This window comes from Piliocolobus tephrosceles, chromosome 6, assembly GCF_002776525.5.
Source record: "Piliocolobus tephrosceles isolate RC106 chromosome 6, ASM277652v3, whole genome shotgun sequence".
Lineage (NCBI taxonomy): Eukaryota > Metazoa > Chordata > Mammalia > Primates > Cercopithecidae > Piliocolobus > Piliocolobus tephrosceles.
Window position 1 is genome coordinate 68,093,990 of NC_045439.1, and position 24,308 is coordinate 68,118,297.

Genomic DNA, 24,308 nt, shown 5'->3' on the forward strand with positions numbered 1-24,308 from the left:
CCTGCCCTCCAGCCGGGGCCAACAGAGCAAGCCCCGGTCAAAAAAAAAAAAAAAAAACTAGACACAGCCAGAATAGGGTCTGTCCTTTCAGATGGTTTGCTGAACCCCACTAGTCCCCAGTGGTTTATATCATATCTACTTTGATGGTTTTGGTACCTGCCTGGCCCCGGAGACCATGCGAATGTCCAACCCCAGCCTTTCAGTACTGGAAGAATGTATGGGCTTTACCCCACCTTAGCAGAAAAGCAGCGAAGCGGCCGGGCGCGGTGGCTCACACCTGTAATCCCAGGACTTTGGGAGGTCAAGGTGGGCCGATCACGAGGTCAGGAGATTGAGACCATCCTGGCTAACACGGTGAAATCCCATCTCTACTAAAAACACAAAAAAGTTAGCCAGGCATGGTGGCGGGCGCCTGTAGTACCACCTACTCAGGAGGGTGAGTCAGAAGAATGGCATGAACCTGGGAGGCGGAGCTCGCAGTGAGTGGAGATGGCACCATTGTACTCCAGCCTGGGTGACAGAGCGAGACTCCATCTCCAAAAAAAAAAAAAAAAAAAAAAAAGCTGAAGCTACAGCAGCCATCTTGGATCATGAGATAAGCATGAGGATGAAAGCCACATACGACAAAACTCAAAGGTCTAGGTTACTGCCATCTTAGTAAAAATCTAATTTTTTTACCTACTTTTTTTTTGGAGACAGAGTCTCGCTCTGTTATCCAGGCTGGAGTGCAGTGGTGCAATCTCAGCTCACTGCAACCTCCGCCTCCTGGGTTCAAACAAATCTCCTGCCTCAACCTCCTGAGTAGCTGGGATGACAAGCACCCACCACCACGCCCGGCTAAATTTTGTGTTTTTAGTAGAGATGGGGTTTCACCATGTTGACCAGGTTGGTCTCAAACTCCTGACCTCAGGTGATCCACCCACCTCAGCCTCCCAAAGTGCTGGGACTACAGGTGTGAGCCACCACACCCGGCCCAGACTTTCTTTATCTCAGAAAACATTTCCATATTATTTAAGCTACTATTATTTTGGGCTTTACAAATCTAATTGCAACCAATAAAATATTCCATGTGTTTTCTTATTTCACTGAACTCCTTCTTTACCACCATATAAATTGGTGGGTGCTTTTAATTTTAAACAGTAAGTTGCAGCTTACCACTAAGAGCCTCACTTCGGAGCACCTTCTTGCAAGCTGCCGAATCAGTGAATGAGCCTCAGGTAATAAAGGTTTTTCAAGACAAGCCAATAAAGCATAAAGCCATCTTCCCTAAAAAAAAATTCAAAAAAGTAATATTTAGACAAATACTGAACCAGAAGTTTATTTTTTAAATGTCCAATGTTATGCCTGATTATCTGCTATGAATAAATTCATAGAACATTTAACTATATTATATTTGGGTATAGACAACAAAGCCTCATTTGGAGAGCCAGGTGTTATCTCTTGTATCCTATAATTACAGACACAGGACATTGGATACTTCAAAATATTCCCTGATCTCCAAAGAGTTTGTTTCAGATATTCCTTATGACAGGAAGTTCTCATTTGTAAGCAGAAAACTACATTAAGATGAATATAAATACTTGAAAAAATTAAGATATATTTTTTTCTTTGTTCTGTATGGACAGATATATAAATCATTTTATAATTGTATAATTTTGTCCTCTGGGGACATACAAAGTATACCACAGATGAAATAATCTTTTGACACTTCTATAAATACTATGACAGGCTGAATGTATCCCCACTCCCTTTTAAAATGGGGTTTTCAGTTACAAAATGAATACATATTTGATGCAGAAAAACTGTGAAGAATACCACAAGGACAAGAAAAAACAAACCTGCAATCCCAACATTCCAGATAAAACTTTGACTCACTTTTAAAATGTTCTTGTTTTTCCTATTTGTATGTATGACTTTCTTTTTTTTTTGAGACAGAGTTTCGCTCTTGTTGCCCAGGCTGGAGTGCAATGGTGTGATCTCGGCTCACTGCAACCTCCGCCTCCTGGGTTCAAGCAATTCTCCTGTCTCAGCATCCTGAGTACCTGGAATTACAGGCATGCACCACCACACCTGGCTAATTTTGTATTTTTAATAGAGACGAGGTTTCACCGTGTTGTTCAGGCTGGTCTCGAACTCCTAACCTCAAGTGATCCGCTTGCCTCAGCCTCCCAAAGTGGTGGGATTACAGGTGTGAGCCACTGTGCCCGGCTGTACAACTTTTTTCAATACAGTTTCATCAGTTGTAATATCATCTTGTAGCCATCTTTTTTATTTATAATACATAATAAAATGTTTACAATGTTGTTTTTGTCTTTTTTTTTTTTTTTTTTTTGAGATGGAGTCTCACTCTGCCACCCAGGCTGGAGTGCAGTGGTGCCATCTCGGCTCACTGTAACCTATGCCTCCCAGGTTCAAGCAGTCCCCCTGCCTCAGCCTCCTGAGTAGCTGGGACAACAGGCGACTGCCACCATGCCCAGCTAATTTTTGTATTTTTAGTAGAGATGGGGGTTTCACCATGTTGGCCAGGCTGGTGTCAAACTCCTGACCTCAAGTGATCCACCCGCCTCAGCCTCCCTAAGTGCTGGGATTGCAGGAGTGAGCCACCCCATTCAGCCATCGCATGTAGTTAAATGGGATTAACAAGGGAATGTTAAGTGTCTGGTTGAGAGTATTTAATAACATCCCCTTGTTTAATCTCATTTAACAACATGGGGAAAGTTTATTAAGTATTGCAAGTAAAATGGTGACAAAGGGTATGTATATTCATCAAGGTTTTTCAGATATGATCACCAGATTGTATCCTGGAAAGGTTATACCAAATTTGTATTTCCACCAGTACTATATACAACTTCATTTATTCTGAGCAACATATCACTTTGGGGAAACCTAAAAAATATTAGGACAAAATTTAAATAGCAATTTATACAACACACTAAGATGGTTTCCTCGGGCAAACCCAAATCAATAGTTAAGACTTTCTTACACAAAAAGATTCAAATCCAGGTTTCTTTTACAACTTGTGGAATTCTTTTTCTATAAAAAAAAAATTGTATGTTTCAACTTGACTCAAATTTTAAGGGATACATTTAATATGTAAAGCTAGCATTCGGATATTAAATATTCTCTACACTTGTCTGCAACAAGATAAGGAGTTTGTACCTTGTACCAGGATATACATCAACTCTTTCATTGACTTTTTTTCTCAAAGTAAGACTTTCTCAATGAAGGAAGTAGTATATTGATTTACATTCTAGTGTTTGACTACAAACAAGCATAGTTCAGATTATACATACACACACACACACATACACACACACATACAAATATATAAATGTAAACACTGGCTGGGCACAGTGGCTCACGCCTGTACTCCCAGCACTTTGAGAGGTGGAGATGGGCAGATCACCTGAGGTCACGAGTTCAAGACCAGTCTGGCCAACATGGAGAAAGCCTGTCTCTACAAAAATACAAAAATCAGCTGGGTGTAGTGGCAGGCGCCTGTAATCCCAGCTACTTGGAAGGCTGAGGCAGGAGAATTGCTTGAAACCAGGAGGCAGAGGCTGCAGTGAGCCAAGATCGTGCCAATGTACTCCAGCCTGGGCGACAGAGGGAGATTCCATCTCAAAACAAATAAATAAAAAATAAATAAATACTGTAGCACCATATCTCATATATAAGTATAGTCATACGTCACTTAATGAAGGGGGATATATGTTGAGAAATGTGTTGTTAGGTGATTTTTGTCCCTGGATTAACATCACAGAGTGTACTTACACAAACCTAGATGGTATAGTCTACTATACACCTAGACTATATTGCATAGCCAGTTGCGCCTAGGCTACAAACCTATACAGCACATTACTGTACTGAATACTGTAGGCAACTGTAACATAATGGTAAACATTTGTGCATCCAAAAAAACCATATATTTATTTTTTAAGGTAGGGTGTCACTCTGTCACTCAGGCTAGAGTGCAGTGGCACAATCATAGCTCACTGCAGCCTCAACCTCCCTGGCCTTAGGTGATTCTCCTGCCTCAGCCTCCCTAGTAGCTGGGATTACAGGCATGAGCCACTGTGCCTGGCCACATCTAAACATATTTAAACACTGGAAAGGAGCCGGGTTCAGTGGCTCATGCTTGTAATCCAAACAGTTTGGGAGGCCAAGATGGGAGGAACACTTGAGCCTAGGAGTTTGAGATCAGCCTGGGGAACATAGTGAGACCTCATCTCTATTTAAAAAACACAAAAGGCCATGCATGGTGGCTCATGCCTGTAATTCCCAGCATTTTGGGAGGCCGAGGAGGGAGGATCATTTGGACTAAGTTCAAGACCAGCCTGGGCAACATAGTGAGAGCTTGTCTCTAGTTTAAAAAAAAAAAAAGCTGGGCGTGGCTGCATGCACCTGCAGTACCAGCTACTCAGGAGATTGAGGCAGGAGGATTACTTGAGCTGGGGAGATCAAGGTTGCAGTGAGCTATGATTGCAATACTGCACTCTGGGTAACACAGCGAGACCTTGTCTCAAACAAACAAACAAACAAAAAATAGTGCAGTAAAAATACAGTATTATAATCCTATGGGAGCACCACTGTATATGTGGCTCATAGTTGACCCAAAACATCTAATTTTTGCCTACATTATGAAAAGAAAAACATGCAATACTACCAATTCCGGAGTAAAGTCTCTTTCTCCAAACCAATTACTCAGATATTCCAAGACACTAGTTACTGTTGCCTAAAAAAAAGGAGGGAGTGGAGAAGAGTTGTATTAATAATAAAACACAAATCGAATATGAGTTTCATTAAGTTTCTTTAGAAAGCAACTCCGATGTTAAAAATGGCCTCATTCTTTAAATTTTCAAAGAAAGCTAATTCTTTTGACTCTAATTAGTTTGATTAGATGGCTTATCCCATGAGGCTTTTTTTTGAGATGGAGTCTCACTCTGTTGCCCAGGCTGGAGTGTAGTGGCGCGATCTTGGCTCACTGCAATCTCCGCCTCCTGGGTTCAAGCAATTCTCCTGCCTGAGCCTCCTAAGTAGCTAGGATTACATGCGTGCACCACCACGCCTGGCTAATTTTTGTATTTTTAGTAGAGACGGGGTTTCTCCATGTTGGTCAGACTGGTCTGGAACTCCCCGCCTCAAGTGATCCGCCCGCCTCGGCCTCCCAAAGTGCTGGGATCACAGGTGTGAGCCACCGCGCCTAGCTTCAGTGAGGCTTTTAAAACAAATATTTTCACACTTTCAAATATCAACTAACACCTTGGTTTAAATCCCAGGATTTAGTTTGTAACTATTAATAATTTAGTTTGTAACTACTTGAAAGACTTCACAAGGTTAAAAAAAAAAATGTATTTGTGGCCAGGCTCAGTGGCTTATGCCAGTAATCTCAGCACTTTGGGAGGCCGAGGCAGGTGGATCACTTGAGGTCAGTTTGAGACCAGCCTGGCCAACATGGTGAAACCCTATCTCTACTAAAAATACAATAATTAGCTGGGCGTGGTGGTGAGTGAATGTAGTCCCAGCTACTCGCGAGGCTGAGGCCGGGGAATCCCTTGAACCCAGGAGGCGGAGGTTGCAGTGAGACGAGGCTGTGCCACTGCACTCCAGCCTGGGTAACAGAGTGAGACTCTGTCTCAAAAAAAAAAAAAAAAAAAGGCCTGGTACAATGGCACACCTGAGGTGAGGAGTTTGAGACCAGCCTGGCCAACATGGCAAAACCCCATCTCTACTAAAAATACAAAAATTAGCCAGGCATGGTGGCAGGCGTCTGTAATCCCAGCTATTTGGGAGGCTGAAACAGGAGAACTGCTTGAACCCAGGAGGTGGAGGTTGCAGTGAGCTGAGATCCCACCACTTCACTCCAGCCTGGGCAAAAGAGCGAAACTCTGTCTCAAAAAAAAAAAAAAAGTATTTATAAAAATACCATCCGTTGGCCAGGCGTAGTGGCTCACGCCTGTAATACCAGCACTTTTGGAGGCCGAGGCAGGTGGATCACGAGGTCAGGAAATCGAGACCATCCTGGCCAACATGGTAAAACCCAGTCTCTACTAAAATTCAAAAAATAGCTGGGCGTGATGGTGTGCGCCTGTAGTCCTAGCTACTAGGGAGGTTGAGGCAGGGGAATTGGTTGAACCCGGGAGGTGGAGGTTGCAGTGAGCCGAGATCGTGCCACTGCACTCCAGTCTGGCGACAGAGAGAGACTCCGTCTCAAAAAAAAAAAAAAAAAAAACAAAAAAACCCACTAGTTTATTTCCAAATCCAAATTAAATCAAAGTACACATCTGAAGAAAAAATTAGCTGGAGAAAGATGTTTTTAAACTATACAGATGGATTTATCAAACTCTTGAAAATATTCTCTGGTTTATTCAAATACAGTTGATGGTTACAACAAAAATGACACTGATGGAATTTAGTATGACTGCTACAATATCTTAATGCAAATGATTAAGTAAAACTGTCAACCTGTGTATTATTTCCAATAGAATATAGCCCACCAAAAAATTGTTGGCTGGGCCCACTGGTTCACACCTGTATTCCCAGCACTTTGGGAGGCTGAAGTGTGAGGACAGCTTGAGCTCAGGAGTTCCAGACCAGCCTGGGCAACACAGTGAGACCTGTCTCTACCAAAAATAAACAAACAAAATTAGCCCCAGCTACCAGGAGGCTGAGGTGGGAGGATTGCCTGACCCCCAGAGTACAAGACTGCAGTGAGCCAAGATCACACCACTGTACTCCAGCATGGGCAAAGGAATGAGACCCTGCCAAAAAAAAAAAAAAAAAGGCTTCCAAAGGTACCCAATGCTATGTGAAGATAAAAATAAATTTTTATTTGCTTTTAAAATGAGTAATAGAGTCCTTACTCCTAAAAAACTGAAGAACCAAACTCCATAATTCTCCCCTTTTGGTCCAAGAAATTATGTATTTCAATCTTTCTTTTTTTTTTTTTTTTGAGAGTCTCGTCCTGTTGCCCAGGCTGGAATGCAATGGCGCGATCTTGGCTCACTGCAACCTCTACCTCCCCGGTTCAAGCGATTCTCCTGCCTCAGCCTCCTGAGTAGCTAGGATTATAGGTGTGCACCTCCACGCCCAGCTAATTTTTGTATTTTTAGTAGAGACAGGGTTTCACTATGTTGGCCAGTCTGGTCTCGAACTCCTGACCTCGTGATCTACCCACCTCAGCCCCACAAAGTGCTGGGATTACAGGAGTGAGCCACTGGGCCCAGCCCATATTTCAATCTTAATAGAATGTACAAGACATCTAGAACTAGAAATAGCAATCTAACCTTAGTACAGATGCCCCTGAACTTGCAAGGGGGTTATGTGCTGATAAACACATTGTAAAGTTGAAAATTCCTAAATTGGCTGGGCATGGTGGTTCATGCCTGTAATCCCAGCGCTTTGGGAGGCCAAGGTGGGTGGATCACTTGAGGCCAGGAGTTCGAGACCAATGTGGCCAACATGGCAAAACCCTGTCTCTACTAAAAATACAAAAATTAGCCAGACATGGTGGGGGAAAAAAAAAAATCCTAAACTGAACCATTGTAAGTTAGGGACCTTGTATTTAATTCAAATCTCAGAATCTAAGACTTAGAACTTAAGTCTACAGAAATTAATACTCTAGCACCATGATTAAGACAGAGCATGAGCTCTGGAGTTAGATCTACCTGGCACTGAATCCCAGTACTGCCATTTACTTGCTGAAAAACCACCTGCAAGTTACTTAACCTCAAATGCAGTTTCCTCATCTATAAAAAGTAGATATCAACAACTCCCCATAGAGGGTTGTAGTAAGGATTAAATAAGAACCATTACAGAGCTTAGGACAAAGTCTTCCATACTATAAGAATTCAGTAAATGTATTAATAATTCAAATGCTCTCACACACAATGCAAACGAAATAATGCATATATCTTTATTATTAATTTTACCTGATTCATTCTGCTAACAATACTAAGCAAGGGAGGAAAACCAATCTGAAAGAAAAAATGAGACTGAAATTTACTAAATGGAAAAGCTTCTTCTTTTTTTTTTTTTTCCAAACTGGTGCATTTCTTGCCACACTGTTGTTTAGAAACAAAGAACAAATAAAAGAAAATTCTTTCGTTGTCCATTACAGTAAGACATTCCGGAAACTACTATGTTGGTAATGTGGAAGAAAATAACGTCTTAAAATTTGAATATGTAATTTGTTTTTTAAGATGAGGTCTCACTCTGTCACCCAGACTGGAGTGTGGTGGCGCGATCTTGGCTCACTGCAACCTCTGCTTCCTGGGCTCAAGTGATGCTCCCACCTCAGCCTCACTAGTAGCTAGGGCCACAGGTGCATGTCACCACGCCCACCTAATTTTTTTGTATTTTTGGTAGAGACGAGGTTTTGCCATGTTGCCCAGGTTTGTCTGGAACTCCTGAGCTCAAGTGATCTACCTGCCAGGGCCTCCCAAAGTGCTGTGATTACAGGCATGAGCCACCTAACCTGGCCTGAATATGTAAATTTTTAAATAAAGTATGATTTAGTAACTAAAATGTTAAAGACTAAAATTTTGTTAAATGATAGTACTTGAAAAAACTAACTTATTAAGTATATTCAATAAAACTGTAACATATTGATGACATTATTATGTGGTACACACCATTTCAAAATCTTCAGCTAAAGCTAACATTTTCAAGAATTAAGGACATTTGAATTAGAATGACATTTTTTAAACCTAATTTGATTCAATTTTTAAAAGTCTACTTTGGAGTCTGATGCTGTGATTCCTAATTATTAAAATACCACTGATTTGTGAGAAACTTAAGAGGATATACATTAAACGCTTACTTTCTTAAGGGTTTTTTTTAACATGGTGTATTTTATTTGTATGTATTCTCTGAAAATAAGCTAAATAAGTAAGTTTTATTTCCTTATTAAATTAAAAACCATTTTTGGCCAGCCATGGTGGCTCATGCCTGTAATCCCAGCAGGAGGATTACCTAAGCCCAGGAGTTCCAGGCCAACCTGGCAACATGGCGAAAACTTCTCTCTACAAAAATTTTTTTAAAAAAATTAAAAATTTTTATCTTAAAAAATTAAAAAATTTATTGCTACAAAAAATTTAAAAATTAGCTGGATGTAGTGGTGGGTGCGTGCTGCCCCTGCTACGTGGAAGGCTGACGTGGGACGATTGCTTGAGCCCAGGAGGTTGAAGCTGTAATGAGTAATGACTGCACTACTGCACTCCAGCCTGGATGACAGAAGACCCTGTCTCAAAAAAAAAAAAAAAAAAATATATATATATATATATACATACATATGTATAAAAAACTATTTTTGAAATGTAGCATATATTAAGGATATCATCCAAAAGATCAATTGGTTACATAGAAAGTGTATCAAATTAACTTCCCTAAGATTTGAGTCTATTTACACTACTGTACCACGTCTAAGAGTGCTTGTTTTCCCAGCTCTTGTCAATATGGTGTATCAAACTTTCATTGCCAATATGTTACCTGAAAAATAGCACCTTGACATAGTTATGTTATACTTCTATTACAAGTGATTTTTGGCATCTTGTCATATAAGAATAATTTTATTTCCTTTCTGTGAGGTATCTATATCCTTTGGCTGTTTTTTCTTGGGCAGGGGAGGGGTGATTCTTGGTCTTTTTATTGATTCTTGGGGCTCTTTACATTTTTGGGAAAAATTAGTTTTAAATGGGAAAAACACAATGTGGCACCATATAGCAAATAATAAATACCTGTTGAACTGAAGAGAACGACATGCTATAGGGAGTAAGCGCTAATGCAGAGGCATACACTGGATTTTAAAGGAACACCTGCAAACTTGGGGGCAGGTAAATCCTGAAGGACAAGGAGTTGGCTACATAACTTATGACTACAGCCACATGAATTTTAAAGATATCCTTAAAATTTCATCTTCAGAATATATGATTTACTTTTTTACAGGCCCATGAAATACTATGTGATTATGCATTTTAAAGCACCTAATTGTGTCAATTTCCATTTTTTTCCTGGCTACTCAAAACACTGTTTGCCTGATGCCTTGTCATTTTAAAACACCCTGAATCTTATCCAACTCATAAAATGATTACCAAGTCAAACATAAGGGATATGAAGCCAACCTAAAAAAAGTCACAGTAAATTGTTTCAGAAACTAAGCTGCTTTGTTAGGTTGAAGAGCTAATAAACTAAGTCTGGGTTGCCAAACATTTTCTATCAAGAGTTAGACAGCAAATATTTTAGGCTTTGCAGGCCACATAAAAAGTCTCAGCTACATATTATTTGTTTCTTTTTTACAACTCTTTAAAAACCTAAAAACAATCCTTAGCTCATGGATATAAAAAAGGCCATGAACTGGATTTGGCCCAGGGTAGAGTTTGCTGACCCCTTATATTAAGTGATGCACCAAAATGAAAACGCTTTTTGTTTATCCACACAGCCCTTACTTGTACATAATCTATTCCAGGACTTTCATTTGTGGCTGGTCCAACAGCCCCGTCAGCACATAACTTTTCACCCAGACAAAATTTCTTCCAGCCTTCTTCATCTTCAGATTTTGGCTAAAAGAAAAAAAAAAAACTGATTTATTCCTGTGTATTAATTTTTACACTGAACAGTAAAAAAAAAAAAAAAGAAGTTAAGGCCTTCCATATTCCCATTACCTCAACCCAAATATAGGGTGCCAGTTATGGGTAGAATCTCTGTCCCCAAAATTTGTATGTTAAAACCCTAAACTCCAGTACCTCAGAATGTGACTGTATTTGGAGATAGGGCCTTTAAAGAAGTGATTAATTTAAATTGAGGCCATTAGGGTGAGCCCTAATCCAATCTTACTAGTGTCCTTGTAAGAGGAAATTTGGACTCACAAAGAAACACCAGGGACTCCCACACATAGAGGAAAGACCATGTGAGAAAACGTGGAGAAAGTGGCCCTATGCAAGCCAAGGAGAAAAGCCTCAGAAGAGACCAACCTGAGGCCAGGTGTGGTGGTTCATGCCTGTAATCCCAGCACTTTGGGAGGCTGAGGCAGGCGGAGCACATGAAGTTAGGAGTTCAAGACCAGCCTGGCCAACATGGCGAAACCCCACCTCTACTAAAAATACACAAAAAAAATTAGCTGGATGTGGTGGCACACACCTGTAATCCCAGCTACCCAGAGGCTGAGGCAGGAGAATCGTTTGAACCCGAGAGGCGGAGGCTGCAGTGAGCCGAGATTGCATCATTGCACTCTAGCCTGGGCAACAAGAGCGAAACTCTGCCTCAAAAAAAAAAAAAAAGAGAGACCAACCTTGCTGCCACCTTGCTCTTGGACTTTCAGCCTTCAAGACTGTGAGAAAATAAATACATTTCTGTTGTTTAAACCACCTAGTCTGTTATGGCAGCCCTGACAAACATAGTGCCTAAGTGGCTACAAAATATGTGGGACATGTTGTTTTTTCTTATTATTACATTTTTTGAGACAGGGTCTTGCTCTGTCGCCCAAGTTGGAGTGCAGAAGCCTGAATCTCCTGGGCTCAAACAATTCTGCCACCTCAGCCTCTTGAGTAGCTGGGACTACAGGCACGTGCCACCATGCCTGATAATTTTTAATTTTTTTTTTGTAGAGATAGTTGTCTCACTATGTTGCCCAGGCTGGTCTCAAACTCCTGGTCTCAAGCAATTCTTCTGCTTTGGCTTCCCAAAGTGCTGGGATTACAAGTGTGAGCAACAGTGCCCAGCCAAGATATGTTTAGTTTGGACAAGACTTTAATGGACACTGACAGACAAGGGTGTGTCCAAAAGAGGATGATAAAGACAGAAATAAGTATGGAGGAAAAAATGCACCAAGAATGCTTAATAGAATGAAGGATGTTTATCCCATGTAAAGAGATGTGATTACATATTTCACATATCTGAAGGGCTGTCCAATCAAAGAAGAAACAGATCTACTCGTGCTGCCAGACAGAAAATTCAGGACTAGTTGGGAGAAGCATTCAGCTCAATATAACCTTCTTAACAAAACAACTTTTATTTGTACATATCACCTTGCACATTACTCTGCATAGGTGCATTTTCCCCCTCTAGGGATAAGTAGCTTTCATTAAATCCTTAGGATGAATCACCTGAGGTCAGGAGTTCGAGACTAGCCTGGCAATCTGGTGAAACCCCATCTCTCCTAAAAATAGAAAAATTAGCTGGGTGTAGTGGCAGGTGCCTGTAATCCCAGCTACTTGGGAGGCTGAGGCAGGAGAACTGCTTAAATTCAAGAGGCAGAGGTTGCAGTGAGCCAAGATTGTGCCATTGCACTCCAGACTGGGCAATGAGAGCAAAACTCCATCTCAAAAAAATAAATAAAATAAAAAATAAAATAAAATAAAACCTCATGATGAACATGAGACCACTACAAAGTTAAACCCTATTGTCTTGGAATAAGTATATTTACCTTTTCCTATCACTCCATCAGGTCAGAAACTGTTTCTGTTTCAGTTAGTACTAAATATCCTGATTATTAAATATAGTATATGCTTAATTATATCAATTAATAAACAAATGTTTATGTTTTCACACAGTTGCCATCAGAGTGTACTTTATTTTTTAAATAATTTAAATAGAGATAGGGTTTTGCCATGTTGCCCAGGCTGGTCTTGAACTCCTGAGCTCAGGTGATCTGCCTGCCTCAGCCTCCCAAAGTGCTGAGATTACAGGCATGAGCCACTGTGCCTGGCTCAGAGTGTACTTTAATATTCCACTGTTCTGACGGACCATAGTTTATTGAAGCAATTATATTAGGTCATTTCCATTTTTGACAGAATTTTCTTAAGTCATAAAGTTACTGATGTGGTTTCTTTTTTAGATAGTGGGCATGTACCCAAAAGCCCTTCTACTAAGTCAGAAAAAAATATATTTACCTACCTAGCCCTGTCCCAACTACATACATACATCCTTGGTACTAGGAAGGCACCATTGCCTAGTCAAAGGCACACAGGCTTTAGAGACAGACCAACTTGGGTTTGAACCCTAAGCATACCTTTTGTGTGTTTATGTGCCCAGGCTTCTTTGATAGAAGAACTAGCTATACCTTTTACGAGTTAAATGACCTTTGGCAAGTGATAAGTTACTTCCCTTCACACTTTTGCTGGAGCAGAGCTTCCAAATGGTATGCAGAAGCATACAGAGATGCCATATACTGAATCTCTCAGCTTTCGGCTGGTTTCAGGAAGAATATGCAAGCAGTCATTTATTCTAATGTGTCACCGTGTAAAAGATATCAGGAAGCACTGCCTAAAGGAAGCTTCTAAAATCTAAAATCTATGAACTACCTGAAACTAAAATTTTGTGCACAGGTGCATTTTTTTTCCCTCTGAACATAAATAGCTTTCATTAGATTCTATGAAGGAATATGAAATCCCCTAAAAGGTTACAAACTACTGTCCTGAGACAATATATCATCTTTCCAACTCCTTTTTTCATTTGGTAGTCCTGATATATCTACTAAAGAGCTTAAAATTATATCTAAACTGAGAAAATGAAGGACATATGCATGACAATATACATGACAAATTTCACTTATGTGTCACTGGAATTGTGATGCAGACTCATCACATTAAACAGAAGCAGAATCCATTCATTCACAAGTTCTGTAAACATGTGAGTTTACTGCATGCCACCATCACCTCATCAGGAAAATAAGCCTTTATTCAATTTTTTGGTAAATATTGAAAATGTATTTATTTCCTAGAAAGTAAATGTCTAGAAGAACCCTTAAAAACGTGTGGAAGCTTAACAGTCACCTATCTAAAGTCCCCCAAGATATTATGAATTAAAATTGACATGAAAGGCTGGGTACAGTAGCTCATGCCTGTAATTCAGCCCTTGGGGAGGCTAGGGCAGGAGGATCACTTGAGCTCAGGAGTAAGAGACCCGCCTGGGTAACACAGGGAGACTTTGTCTCTATAAAAAATTTAAAAAATCAGCTGGGCATGGTGGTATGTGCCTTAAGTTCAAGCTACTTGGAAGGCTGAGGTGGGAGGATCACTTGAGCCCAGGAGGTCTAGGCTGCAGTGAGTCATGATTGTGCAACTGCACTCCAGCCCGGGAGACAGAGCAAGACCCTGTCTCAAAAAAAAAAAAAAAAAAATTGTCATGAAAATCATACTTTCCAGGCTACTAACGTAATGGAATTGTTACTATTAATGGTATATTGAAGAGAATGAAAATAATTGACCAGGCAAGTGAATCTTTAAAGACTGGAAGTAAATATAGACGCTTTCCATCAGGTATACATTGTACAACTTAAAACTGAGAAACTTACATACCATAGTCACATTACTATCCAACTGTTGTGATTTCCAGTGACTTCTATGTTTGTTCACATTCTAAAGGAAGAAAAGATGTTAGACGGTACTCTTCAAAAAATCGATAACTGAGATCAGTTTCTGCACAAAATTGTAACCATCTAAAACTTGGAAAATGGGAAAGGTGGGAGGGGTGAGATATAAAAAACCACGTATTGGGTACAGAGTACGCTGCTTGGGTGACGAGTGCACCAAAATCTCAGAAATCACCACTAAAGAACTTATCCATGAAACCAAAAACTACCTGTTCCCCAAAACTACTGAAATAAATAAATAAATAAATAAAAATAAACAAAACTTAGAAAATATTTCAAACTGTATTATGTCTAATGATTATAATAATAATTTGGTAATTAATTCATGAATATTCTGTATACTTTAGGATCATAAATTTTATTTTTCCAGCTACAGTCTAAGAACAGAAATAAATCCAACAGGGGCTTAATCAGATTAAATATGACACTCACCTGTCGAACAGTTGAAAACTGTGCCACTTGTTGCTGTTGCCATTGAAGTGTTGGGGAATAACCTTCAGGGGCGGGTTGGCATCCTGAAAGCTAGAGATCAAGTTCACAAATATTAGGATCAACAGTAGTGTCAAAACTAGAATCTCATGCCTCTGCAAAGCAAAGTAAAACCAAGATAAAGTATATAATAAAGATTATACAGAGGCCGGGTATGGTGGCTCACACCTGTAATCCCAGCACTTTGGGAGGCTGAGACGGGCGGATCACAAGGTCAGGAGATCGAGACCATCCTGGTTAATATCATGAAACCCTGTCTCTACTGAAAATACAAAAAAATTAGCCGGGCATAGTAGTGGGCGCCTATAGTCCCAGCTACTCAGGAGAATAGCATGAACCCAGGAGGTGGAGCTTGCAGTGAGCCGAGATCCCGCCACTGCACTCTAGCCTGGGCGACTGAGCGAGACTCCGTTTCAAAAAAAAAGATTATACAAGAAAATAAAATACTTTTTGCAGATGTAAAAAAGTAGGCATTTCACTTTACTATTTATATTCCAGTTAAAAACATTAGGGAAAGAGTCTTAAGTCACCTTAATCAGAGAAATCTGGAAAGGTTTATAGTTGGAGTGTCTATAAAATCTAAATGACAGGAGCCTGGAGGATATGATCTAGTTCTACCTGCCTTTCTAGAATAGCAAAACAGAAACAAAAAGAGAGATATACCCCAAATAAAGAATTCTGGTATGAAATACAGTTAGATAGAAGGAATGAGTTCTCACGTTCAATAGCACAGTAGAGTGACTACAGTTAACAATAATTTATTGTATATTTCAAAACAGCTAGAAGATTTGAATGTTCCCAAAACAAAGAAATGATAAATGAGGTGATAGATATCCTAATTACTCTGATTATTATACATTGTTTTATATATACATTATATCTGATTATTATGCATGTTTCAAAATATCACATGTACTCCATAAATATGTACAATGATTATTATTTTGCCTGCATGATAAAGCATGAAATTATGTATGATTATTATATATCAATAAAATAAAAAATAAGAACTTTGGTATGGGCAAAATGTATTTAAAGACGCTTAACTTTAAACTGCCTACTTCTGTTTTCTTTTTTTTTTTTGAGACAGAGTTTCACTCTTGTTGCCCAGACTGGAGCTCAATGGCGCCATCTTGGCTCACCGCAATCTCTGTCTCCTGGGTTCAAGCAATTCTCCTGCCTCAGCCTCTTGAGTAGCTGGGATTACAGGCGTGTGCCACCACACCTGGCTAATTTTGTATTTTTAGTAGAGATGGGGTTTCTCCATGTTGGTCAGGCTGGGCTTGAACTCCCAACCTCAGGTGATCCGCCTGCCTCGGCCTCCCAAAGTGCTGGGGTTACAGGCATGAGCCACTGCACCCAACCATACTTCTGTTTTCTTTTTTTTTTTGAGACGGAGTCTTGCTCTGTCGCCCAGGCTAGAGTGCAGTGGCCGGATCTCAGCTCACCGCAACCTCTGCCTCCTGGGTTCACGCCATTCTCCTGCCTCAGCCTCCCGAGTGGCTGGGACCACAGGCGCCCACCACCTCGCCCGGCTAATTTTTTGTATTTTTAGTAGAGACGGGGTTTCACCGTGTTAGCCAGGAGGGTCTCGATCTCCTGACCTCGTGATCCGCCCGTCTCGGCCTCCCAAAGTGCTGGGATTACAGGCTTGAGCCACCGCGCCCGGCCACTTCTGTTTTCTAAAACAGCACATACAGCCTGAGCAACATATCAAGACCCCGTCTCTACAAAAAATACAATTAGCTGGGCACAGTGGCACATGCCTGTCATCTCAGCTACTGGGGAGACTGAGGTGGGAGGACGGCTTGAGCCCAGGAGCTCGAGGCTACAGTGAGCTATGATTATGGCACTGTACTCTGGCCTGTGCAACAAAGCAAGACCCTGTCTCAATCAATCAATCAATCAATCAATCAATCAATCAAATTAGGTATATTAAGACATTCTGTTCCATTAGATGTCCATCAACTAAAAAATCCTGAAGAGGAATTATAGGAAAAATGATAGTGGCTGAATTAAAATTTCCTGATTACAAATATCAGTTAGAGAAACTACTTTTAACATGAAAAGGAAATTACTATCAACTATTTAAAATGCCACTCTCCCAGGGCGCCTGTAGTCCCAGCTACTTGGGAGGCTGAGGCAGGAGAATGGTGTGAACCCAGGAGGCAGAGGTTGCAGTGAGCCGAGATTGCACCACTGCACTCCAGCCTGGGTGACAGAGCGAGACTCAGAGATTCCATCTCAAAGAAAAAATAAATAAATAACATAAAATGCCACTCTCCTTTGAGCTTAGGTTAAATAGCACCTCCTTAGAGAGACCTTTGCTAGCCAGGCGTAGTGGCTCACACCTGTAATCCCAGCAATTTAGGAGGCAGAGGCAGGCAGATCACTTCAGGTCAGGAGTTCGAGACCAGCCTGGCCAACATGGTAAAACCACGTCTCTACTAAAAATACAAAAATTAGCCGGGTGTGGTGGCACACACCTGTAATCCCAGCTACTTAGGAGGCTGAGGGAGGAGAAGCTCTTGAACCTGGGAGGCGGAGGTTGTGATGAACCAAGATTGTGCCACTGTACTCCAGCCTGGGTGAAAAATCGAGACTTAAAAAAAAAAAAAGGGAAAAAGAGAGTCCTTTTAGAGTCCTTTTATGATTCCTCTATCTACAGTAGTTCTGTCATGTATTGATTATTATATATGCTTATTTTCTTCATAGCAATAATCACAATATGTAATTATTTGTTTGCTTGTTTACTCTCTGTCTTCCTCGGGAGAGTATGTAAACTCTACAAGGGTAAGAACCTTTTTTGTCTTATCCTCTGTTGTATTCCCAGGGCCCAGCACAACCTAGTTGCTCAATTAAAGATGTGCTGGATAAATAAATAAATGAAAATGTCCAGAGTGTGCACATAGCTATAAAAGTAAGGCCGGGTATGGTGGCCCACACCTGTAATCCCAGCAGTTTGGGAGGCAGAGGTGGGCGAATCATGAGGCCACGAGTTCGAGACTAGACTGACCAACACGGTGAAACCCCTTCTCTACTAAAAATGCAAAAATTAGCCAGGTGTGGTGGTGGGCGCCTGTAATCCCAGTTACTCAGGAGGCTGAGGCAGGGTAATCGCTTGAAACTGGAAGGCAGAGGTTGCAGTGAGCTGAGATCGCACCACTGCACTGCAGCCTGGGCAACAAGAGTGAAACTGTCTCAAAAAAAAAAAAAAAAGTGTAAGACATCTGGGTTTCTATTAAAAAATTTAGTCAAATTCAGATTAAATTAGATTAAACTAAGATTAAACACTGATCCAATAACTGGAAAAAGGTTCCTTAAAAATAAAGGGGTCAGGCGAGGTGGCTCATGCCTGTGATCCCAACGCTTTGGGTGGCAGAGGCGGGAGGATCGCTTGAGGCCAGGAGTTCCAGACCTGCTGGCAACAGAGACTCACTCTCTATAAAACAAACAAACAAGCAAAACAAAACAAAACAACAACAAAAAAAAGCGTAAGCAACCCATTTAAAGACTCCTTTGAAAGGACTGGATAATGTCCCTGAAGTAACATGGGCAAGCCTCCACAAAGGCTAGAGTTACAGAAAGCCTCTTTAGAGGCAGTAAATGCCAATTGTGTTTCTAGAGGAAAAAGTACAAGCGAATATCTAATTTTACAGCGAGTAGTCAAATCTTACGTCATAACTGATACTGTCGGATACTATAGGGAGCGTTAGTCTTTTAATGGGGGATTGGGGGTAATCTCCAGACGGTTAATAAAACTCACAGAAATATTCACACTTTGCTTCCTTTTCAACTTCTTTGGGTCAATTTGAGCTACCACAACATCTGGACATTGAGCTGCTTCGATCCTACAAATAAGTAATAAACGCGAGAAATTAAATTTCTATTGTGCTTTGCTCAGGTGTAGTAAAACGAGCGATCCATTTCCACAGTTCATTGTGAAATTAGAAAAATAATTCAGACTTCCAATTGAGGTACTAAGCAATGTATTTCTGAAATTATCTGGATTGAAAACAAATCTAAGAGCACACATCTTGATACGTGCAATCACGTTCAACAGAAACTCGCCCACGTTAGGATGTAATCCAGAATTCTGAATAGACCCGAACTCGCAAGAGACTGGAATGGGAATAGAGCACCGGGGGCTGTACACAGGGGCAGTGTAGAAGACCAGCCCACCCGCCCAGGGCCAAATCACTCACTGGACCCGCCTCAGGTATTCCTGAGGCGTCCTCGGGGGTACCGAGGGATCGAAACCTTCCGTCAAGTCGCAGGGCTCCACCGGCAATAGCCGAGGCATCAACTCTTCCACTGCGGACTCCGCTGGTACCCACGCCATGGTTTACAAACCAGTCAGTTCCGCTCAGCGCTTGCGCCCATGCTAGGTCACAGCGCAGGCGCACAAGTAGACACCTTAGGCAGGAGCTGAGCAAGCGGCAGTTTAGGGAGCGTTAACTGCGCATGAACAAACTGCTGCTTGCCTCAAGGTTAAGGCTCCGGTGGTGTAATGAAGGATCTGAGAATTTAATTCCTAGCTGAATTGGTTCGAACGCGTTTCTGGGTCTTTTACTCTCTGTTTTGTTTTCTAACGCTGGGTAAAGGCCGAGGGTTAGCAACTTTTAGGCATCTCTAGTAGTGAGGGATCCTTAGAAATGTTTTTTGAATTAATGAACAATATTACGGTAATTATCATTCATGGAGCTCTAAATTCTTAAACCCTTCATAAACACACACATTTTCTCATTTGATTCTTAGAAAAATCTTGTGAAGTGGGTAGTAATATTCCGCTTTCTTAGGGCAGGGACTGACCTTCCAAAGGGGAAGAACCAATTCCAACCTAGATTTATCCGATGCCAAATGAATGAAAAATTAATTTTCTACAGGAATTTCTAGTGCTTGACCACTTCAAAGATCACTGTATGTTTATTTGGAATGAATATTACTCCTAGAATAGCCAGCACTTTTTAATTTTCGTTTTAAAGAAAAATCTCTTCGTTTAAATACAAATAGTGAAAAAAATGAAATTAATGCTAACACCGAGAAATTAAAAATGTTAGGTCAGTCTTGTTAGGTAGATAGTATTATTATCTCCATTTCATAGGTGAGGAAACAAGGCAGGAATGTGCAAGAAACAAGTATAATATCTGATTATTTCTAAACAAATACAATTGAGTGAATACAATTGACTTTTATTTTCTAACATTTATGTTTATTTTAGAAGGTTTAAATTTTTTTTTTTTTTTTTATTTATAGCACTGCCTTTAGCTTGCAAGGAACTGATTTTAAACCAGGATGTAAATCTAAATTGAAGATAAAGTGAGGATAGTCCTTAGCTTATTTAAGTACTTAATGCTTAGGAACTGCAACTAAACAGTTGGGACACTGGGAAAGATATTGCTTGGCTGCAGACTACAGTTATTTGGTTAACAAATTTTCACTGGTTTTGGGAAAAACAGACTTAAAAGAGAATAGGGAGAAATACTCCTGTCCTCCAACATTTTGGTGATAATCAAGGACAAATATGAAAAAGTAGTGACTTGAGGACTAAACTGATTTTTAAATTTTGCCCAAATTCCTATCTAAGGGGTCTGAGGAGTCATGCCCTACAAAGCATAAATTCTCATCAGATGGGTTTTATTTAACCCTATATATCATGATTTACTTTTCAACCTCACTTCAGCATAGCATTATGAGACAAAGAAGAAGAAAAAAATATTTTACCCCAAAACATGTTTCTTTGCCCTATTTTGAAAAGGCCCTGCAAAGCTGTTCTTTGTGGGGGAAAATTTGCATCTGTAAAGAATCTTGGCCAGGCACAGTGGCTCACGCTGTAATCCCACCATTTTGGAAGGCTGAGCTGGGCAGATGACCCGAGGTCAGGAGTTCGAGACCAGCCTGGCCAACATGGTGAAACCCCATCTTTAGTAAAAATACAAAATATTAGCTGGGCATGGTGGCAGGTGCCTGTGATCCCATCTACTTGGGAGGCTGAGGCAGAAGAATCACTTGAATCCAGGAGGTGGAGATGGCAGTGAGCCGACATTGTGCCATTGCACTCCAGCCTGGGCAACAAGAGTGAAACTCCATCTCAAAATAAATAAATAAATAAATAAATAAATAAATAAATAAATAAATAAATAAATAAATAAAATATTACCCAGCCTTGATCTCGTGAACTCAAGTGATCTACTCACCTTGGCCTACCAAAGTGCTGGGATTACAGGTGTGACCCACTGGGCCAGGCCACAGATACATATATTTTTATTTTTTACTGTAAATTATTAGTATTTTCTCTCAATTTTTTCTGGAGAAAAGGTTACCTTGCGAATTAACTAGCAGTGGAACCATGGTTAACATTGGAGTTTGTGCATAAGTATGTGTCAGAACTACGCAAGGATTAAGGAAGAAAGGAGACAATACGAGAATGGAACAAAGGTTGTCCTGGGAAGTAAAATAAATTATTTTCCAAAAGAAGAGGTAATAATATAGCTTCATGCTACTTCAAATCTAATTTGATTTAAAATAATTAGTAATGAGATTTTGAGCGGAGTTTTCAGAAATTGCACGAAGTATTTGTTAATGCTTCAGTGAAATATGGAACACATGAGATAAGCTATATTTGGCTGATGAAGTTATTCTGAAAAAATGCTTACTATTTGGAAAGGTGAACTTCTGAAACTACAATAACATTTCATCTATTCCCAGGAAGAAATATTCCTAAGGTACTGAACTACTTCTGGTGCCCTGTTTTTAGAGATTTATCGCCTGTTTTTAGTTTATGATGGAAAAATTCTTGTTTCAGTATTTCTCACACAATTGGTTAGCTGTAGAAGTTACATGAGGATTGTGAGAACAGAACATTCTGTTGTGTGTTTGTTGATGACGTGGCTGTTTATTGATGATATGGAGGCATCTGTTAAGTCAACCTTACACAGCCGACTGCAGTTTATTTCTGTCTCTGTATTTTCTTTTCTTTTCTTTTTTTTTTTTTTTTGAGATGGAGTCTCGCTCTGTCGCCCAGGAGTGCAGTGGTACTGCTCACTGCAACCTCTGCCTCCCAGGTTCAAGCGATTCTCCTGCCTCAGCCTCCTGAGGAGCTGAGATTACAGGCACCCGCCACGAGGCCCGGCTAATTTTTGTATTTTTAGTAGAGATGGGTTTTGCCATGTTGGTCAGGCTGGTCTTCAACTCCTGATCTCAGATGATCTACCTGCTTCAGTCTCCCATGTCTCTGTGTTTTCTGTCCCTTTAAGGAGCTCAGTTATTCTTAAATGTTAGTGTGTATAAGAATCATCTGGCTGGGCGTGGTGGCTCACACCTGCAATCCCAGCACTTTGGGAGGCCAAGGCAGGTGGATCACTTGAAGTCAAGAGTTCGAGATCAGCATGGCCAACATGGTGAGAGCCCCCCACCCCACATCTCTACTAAAAATACAAAAAATTAGCTGGGCATGGTGGCATGCGCCTGTAATCCCAGCTACTTCGGAGGCTGAGATGGGAGAATTGCTTGATCCCAGAAGGTAGAGGTTGCAGTGAGCCGAGATAGCGCCACTGTACTCCAGCCTGGGTGACAGAGCGAGACTGTCTCCAAAAAAAAAAAAAAAAACAAGAAAAGAAAAAGAAAAAAAAATCTGGAAGAAATTATTTAAAATATAGAGTCCTGTATTTTATAGCTCTTTCTTCCAGAGCTTCTGTTTCTGCTGATGGGGTGTGGGGCTAAGAAACTGACATTTTAAGAGGCGTTCCAGGTGGGATTTTTTTTTTTTTTTTTTTTTGAGACACAATCTTGTTCTGTCGCCTGTTGCCCAGGCTGCAGTGCAGTTGTGATCTCTGCTCACTGCAACCTCCGCCTCTCCTGTGTTTGAGCGAGTCTTGTGCCTCAGCCTTCTGAGGCCACCATGCCTGGCTAATTTTTGTATTTTTAGGAGACACAGGGTTTTGCCACATTCCAGCTCTCTGGCACTGTTTTTCTCTTTCTCAGGGCTACATCTTTCACATGGATTATCTCATTTAATCTTCACAATACATGCAATTTAAGTGGTAGTTACTATTGTTATCTTCATTTGCAGGTGAAGAAACTGCAACATGCCCAGTTCATACAAGGAAGTAATGGAATTGAGATTCTATCCTCGGCACCAAGCCATTGCTCTAAATCTCTATGCTGTACAAGATACAGCTGAGTAAAGATTAGCAAAAACAAAAAACACAACAAAAAAGTCCCAGGGAAGGTTCCTGTGCGTCTTTTTTTTTTTTTTTTTTTTTTTTTTTGAGACGGAGTCTTGGTCTGTTTCAAACTCCGCCTCCCAGGTTCACGCCATTCTCCTGCCTCAGCCTCCCGAGTAGCTGGGACTACAGGCGCCTGCCACCTCACCCGGCTAGTTTTTTTTTTTTTTTTTTTGTTTTTTTTATTAGAGACGGGGTTTCACCGTGTTAGCCAGGATGGTCTCGATCTCCTGACCTCGTGATCCGCCCGTCTCGGCCTCCCAAAGTGCTGGGATTACAGGCTTGAGCCACCGCGCCCGGCCTCCTGTGAGTCTTTATGACCCACTGGCCATAAATTAGAGAGAGGCAATGAAGATTAAATGCAGAGAGATCCAGTTTGCTTCCTAGTCTTAGTACATTGCCATGTAGGCATGAGTAGTCTCCTTATCTCCATTGTCTGAGAATGCATCCTCTGGCTCTGAGGTCCAGATCCACTAAGAGAGAATGCTGACTTGATGTCGGAAAATCAAGACAAGGTGTAGTTTAATTATGGAACATGAAACAAAAACTTTACTCCTCTTTTAAAGTAAAAATGCAAATCTGTTCCCTTTTAGAGTGGGATTTCCCTACTTTGTGATATGGCTTTTTAATCACTCTTATGTTCTTTACAAATCGAATAAATAAAAGATAAAAAGAAAAATAAACCTGCCAGTAGACACTTATGTTTTCTTTGGGCCACTGTAAACGGTTTAAGGGCAAATCAACAAATTTCATTTGTTTAGTTTTTTTTTTTTGAGACGAGTCTCACTTTGTCACCCAGGCTTGCTCACTGCAAGCTCCACCTTCGGGTTCATGCCATTCTCCTGCCTCAGCCTCCCGAGTAGCTGGGATTACAGGCACCTGCCATCATGCCTGGCTAATTTTTCTATTTTCAGTAGAGACGGGGTTTCACTGTGTTAGCCAGGATGGTCTTGATCTCCTGACCTCATGATCAGCCCGCCTTGGCCTCCCAAAGTGCTAGGATTACAGGTGTGAGCCACCACGCCCGGCCCCTCATTTGTTTAGTTTTATTAACTTAACTCTTAAATTCTGGGATTGGTCAGAGTGGCAGAATGAAGAGATATTGGAGTATACCACTGTTGGGGCACTCTGTGGAATAGAGAAGACTGCTATTTGGGCCAAGCATGGTGGGTCACGCCTGTAATCCCAGCACTTTGGGAGACTGAGGTCGGAGGATCACTTGAGCC

At 40.8% G+C, this 24,308-nt stretch overlaps 1 protein-coding gene across 4 annotated transcripts in view; it reads right to left on the minus strand.

The window, feature by feature from the left end:
* Positions 1-19,264, minus strand: part of GEMIN2 (gem nuclear organelle associated protein 2) — a 23,996-nt gene extending 4,732 nt beyond the window's left edge. Inside the window, exons 1-8 of one of the 4 annotated variants that reach the window (XM_023189628.2) lie at positions 19,063-19,263; positions 18,624-18,708; positions 14,801-14,890; positions 14,295-14,354; positions 10,446-10,559; positions 7,932-7,976; positions 4,667-4,735; positions 1,156-1,266 (exon numbers count right to left, since the gene is read on the minus strand). In XM_023189628.2, the coding sequence (XP_023045396.1) occupies positions 1,156-1,266; positions 4,667-4,735; positions 7,932-7,976; positions 10,446-10,559; positions 14,295-14,354; positions 14,801-14,890; positions 18,624-18,708; positions 19,063-19,199 (711 nt within the window). In that variant the 5' untranslated portion in view covers positions 19,200-19,263. Of the gene's footprint in view, positions 1-1,155; positions 1,267-4,666; positions 4,736-7,931; positions 7,977-10,445; positions 10,560-14,294; positions 14,355-14,800; positions 14,891-18,623; positions 18,709-19,062 lie in introns of all 4 variants that reach the window. The other 3 variants (XM_023189629.3, XM_023189630.2, XM_023189631.2) reach the window with 3 other exon arrangements.
* Positions 19,265-24,308: the final 5,044 nt, after the last annotated feature.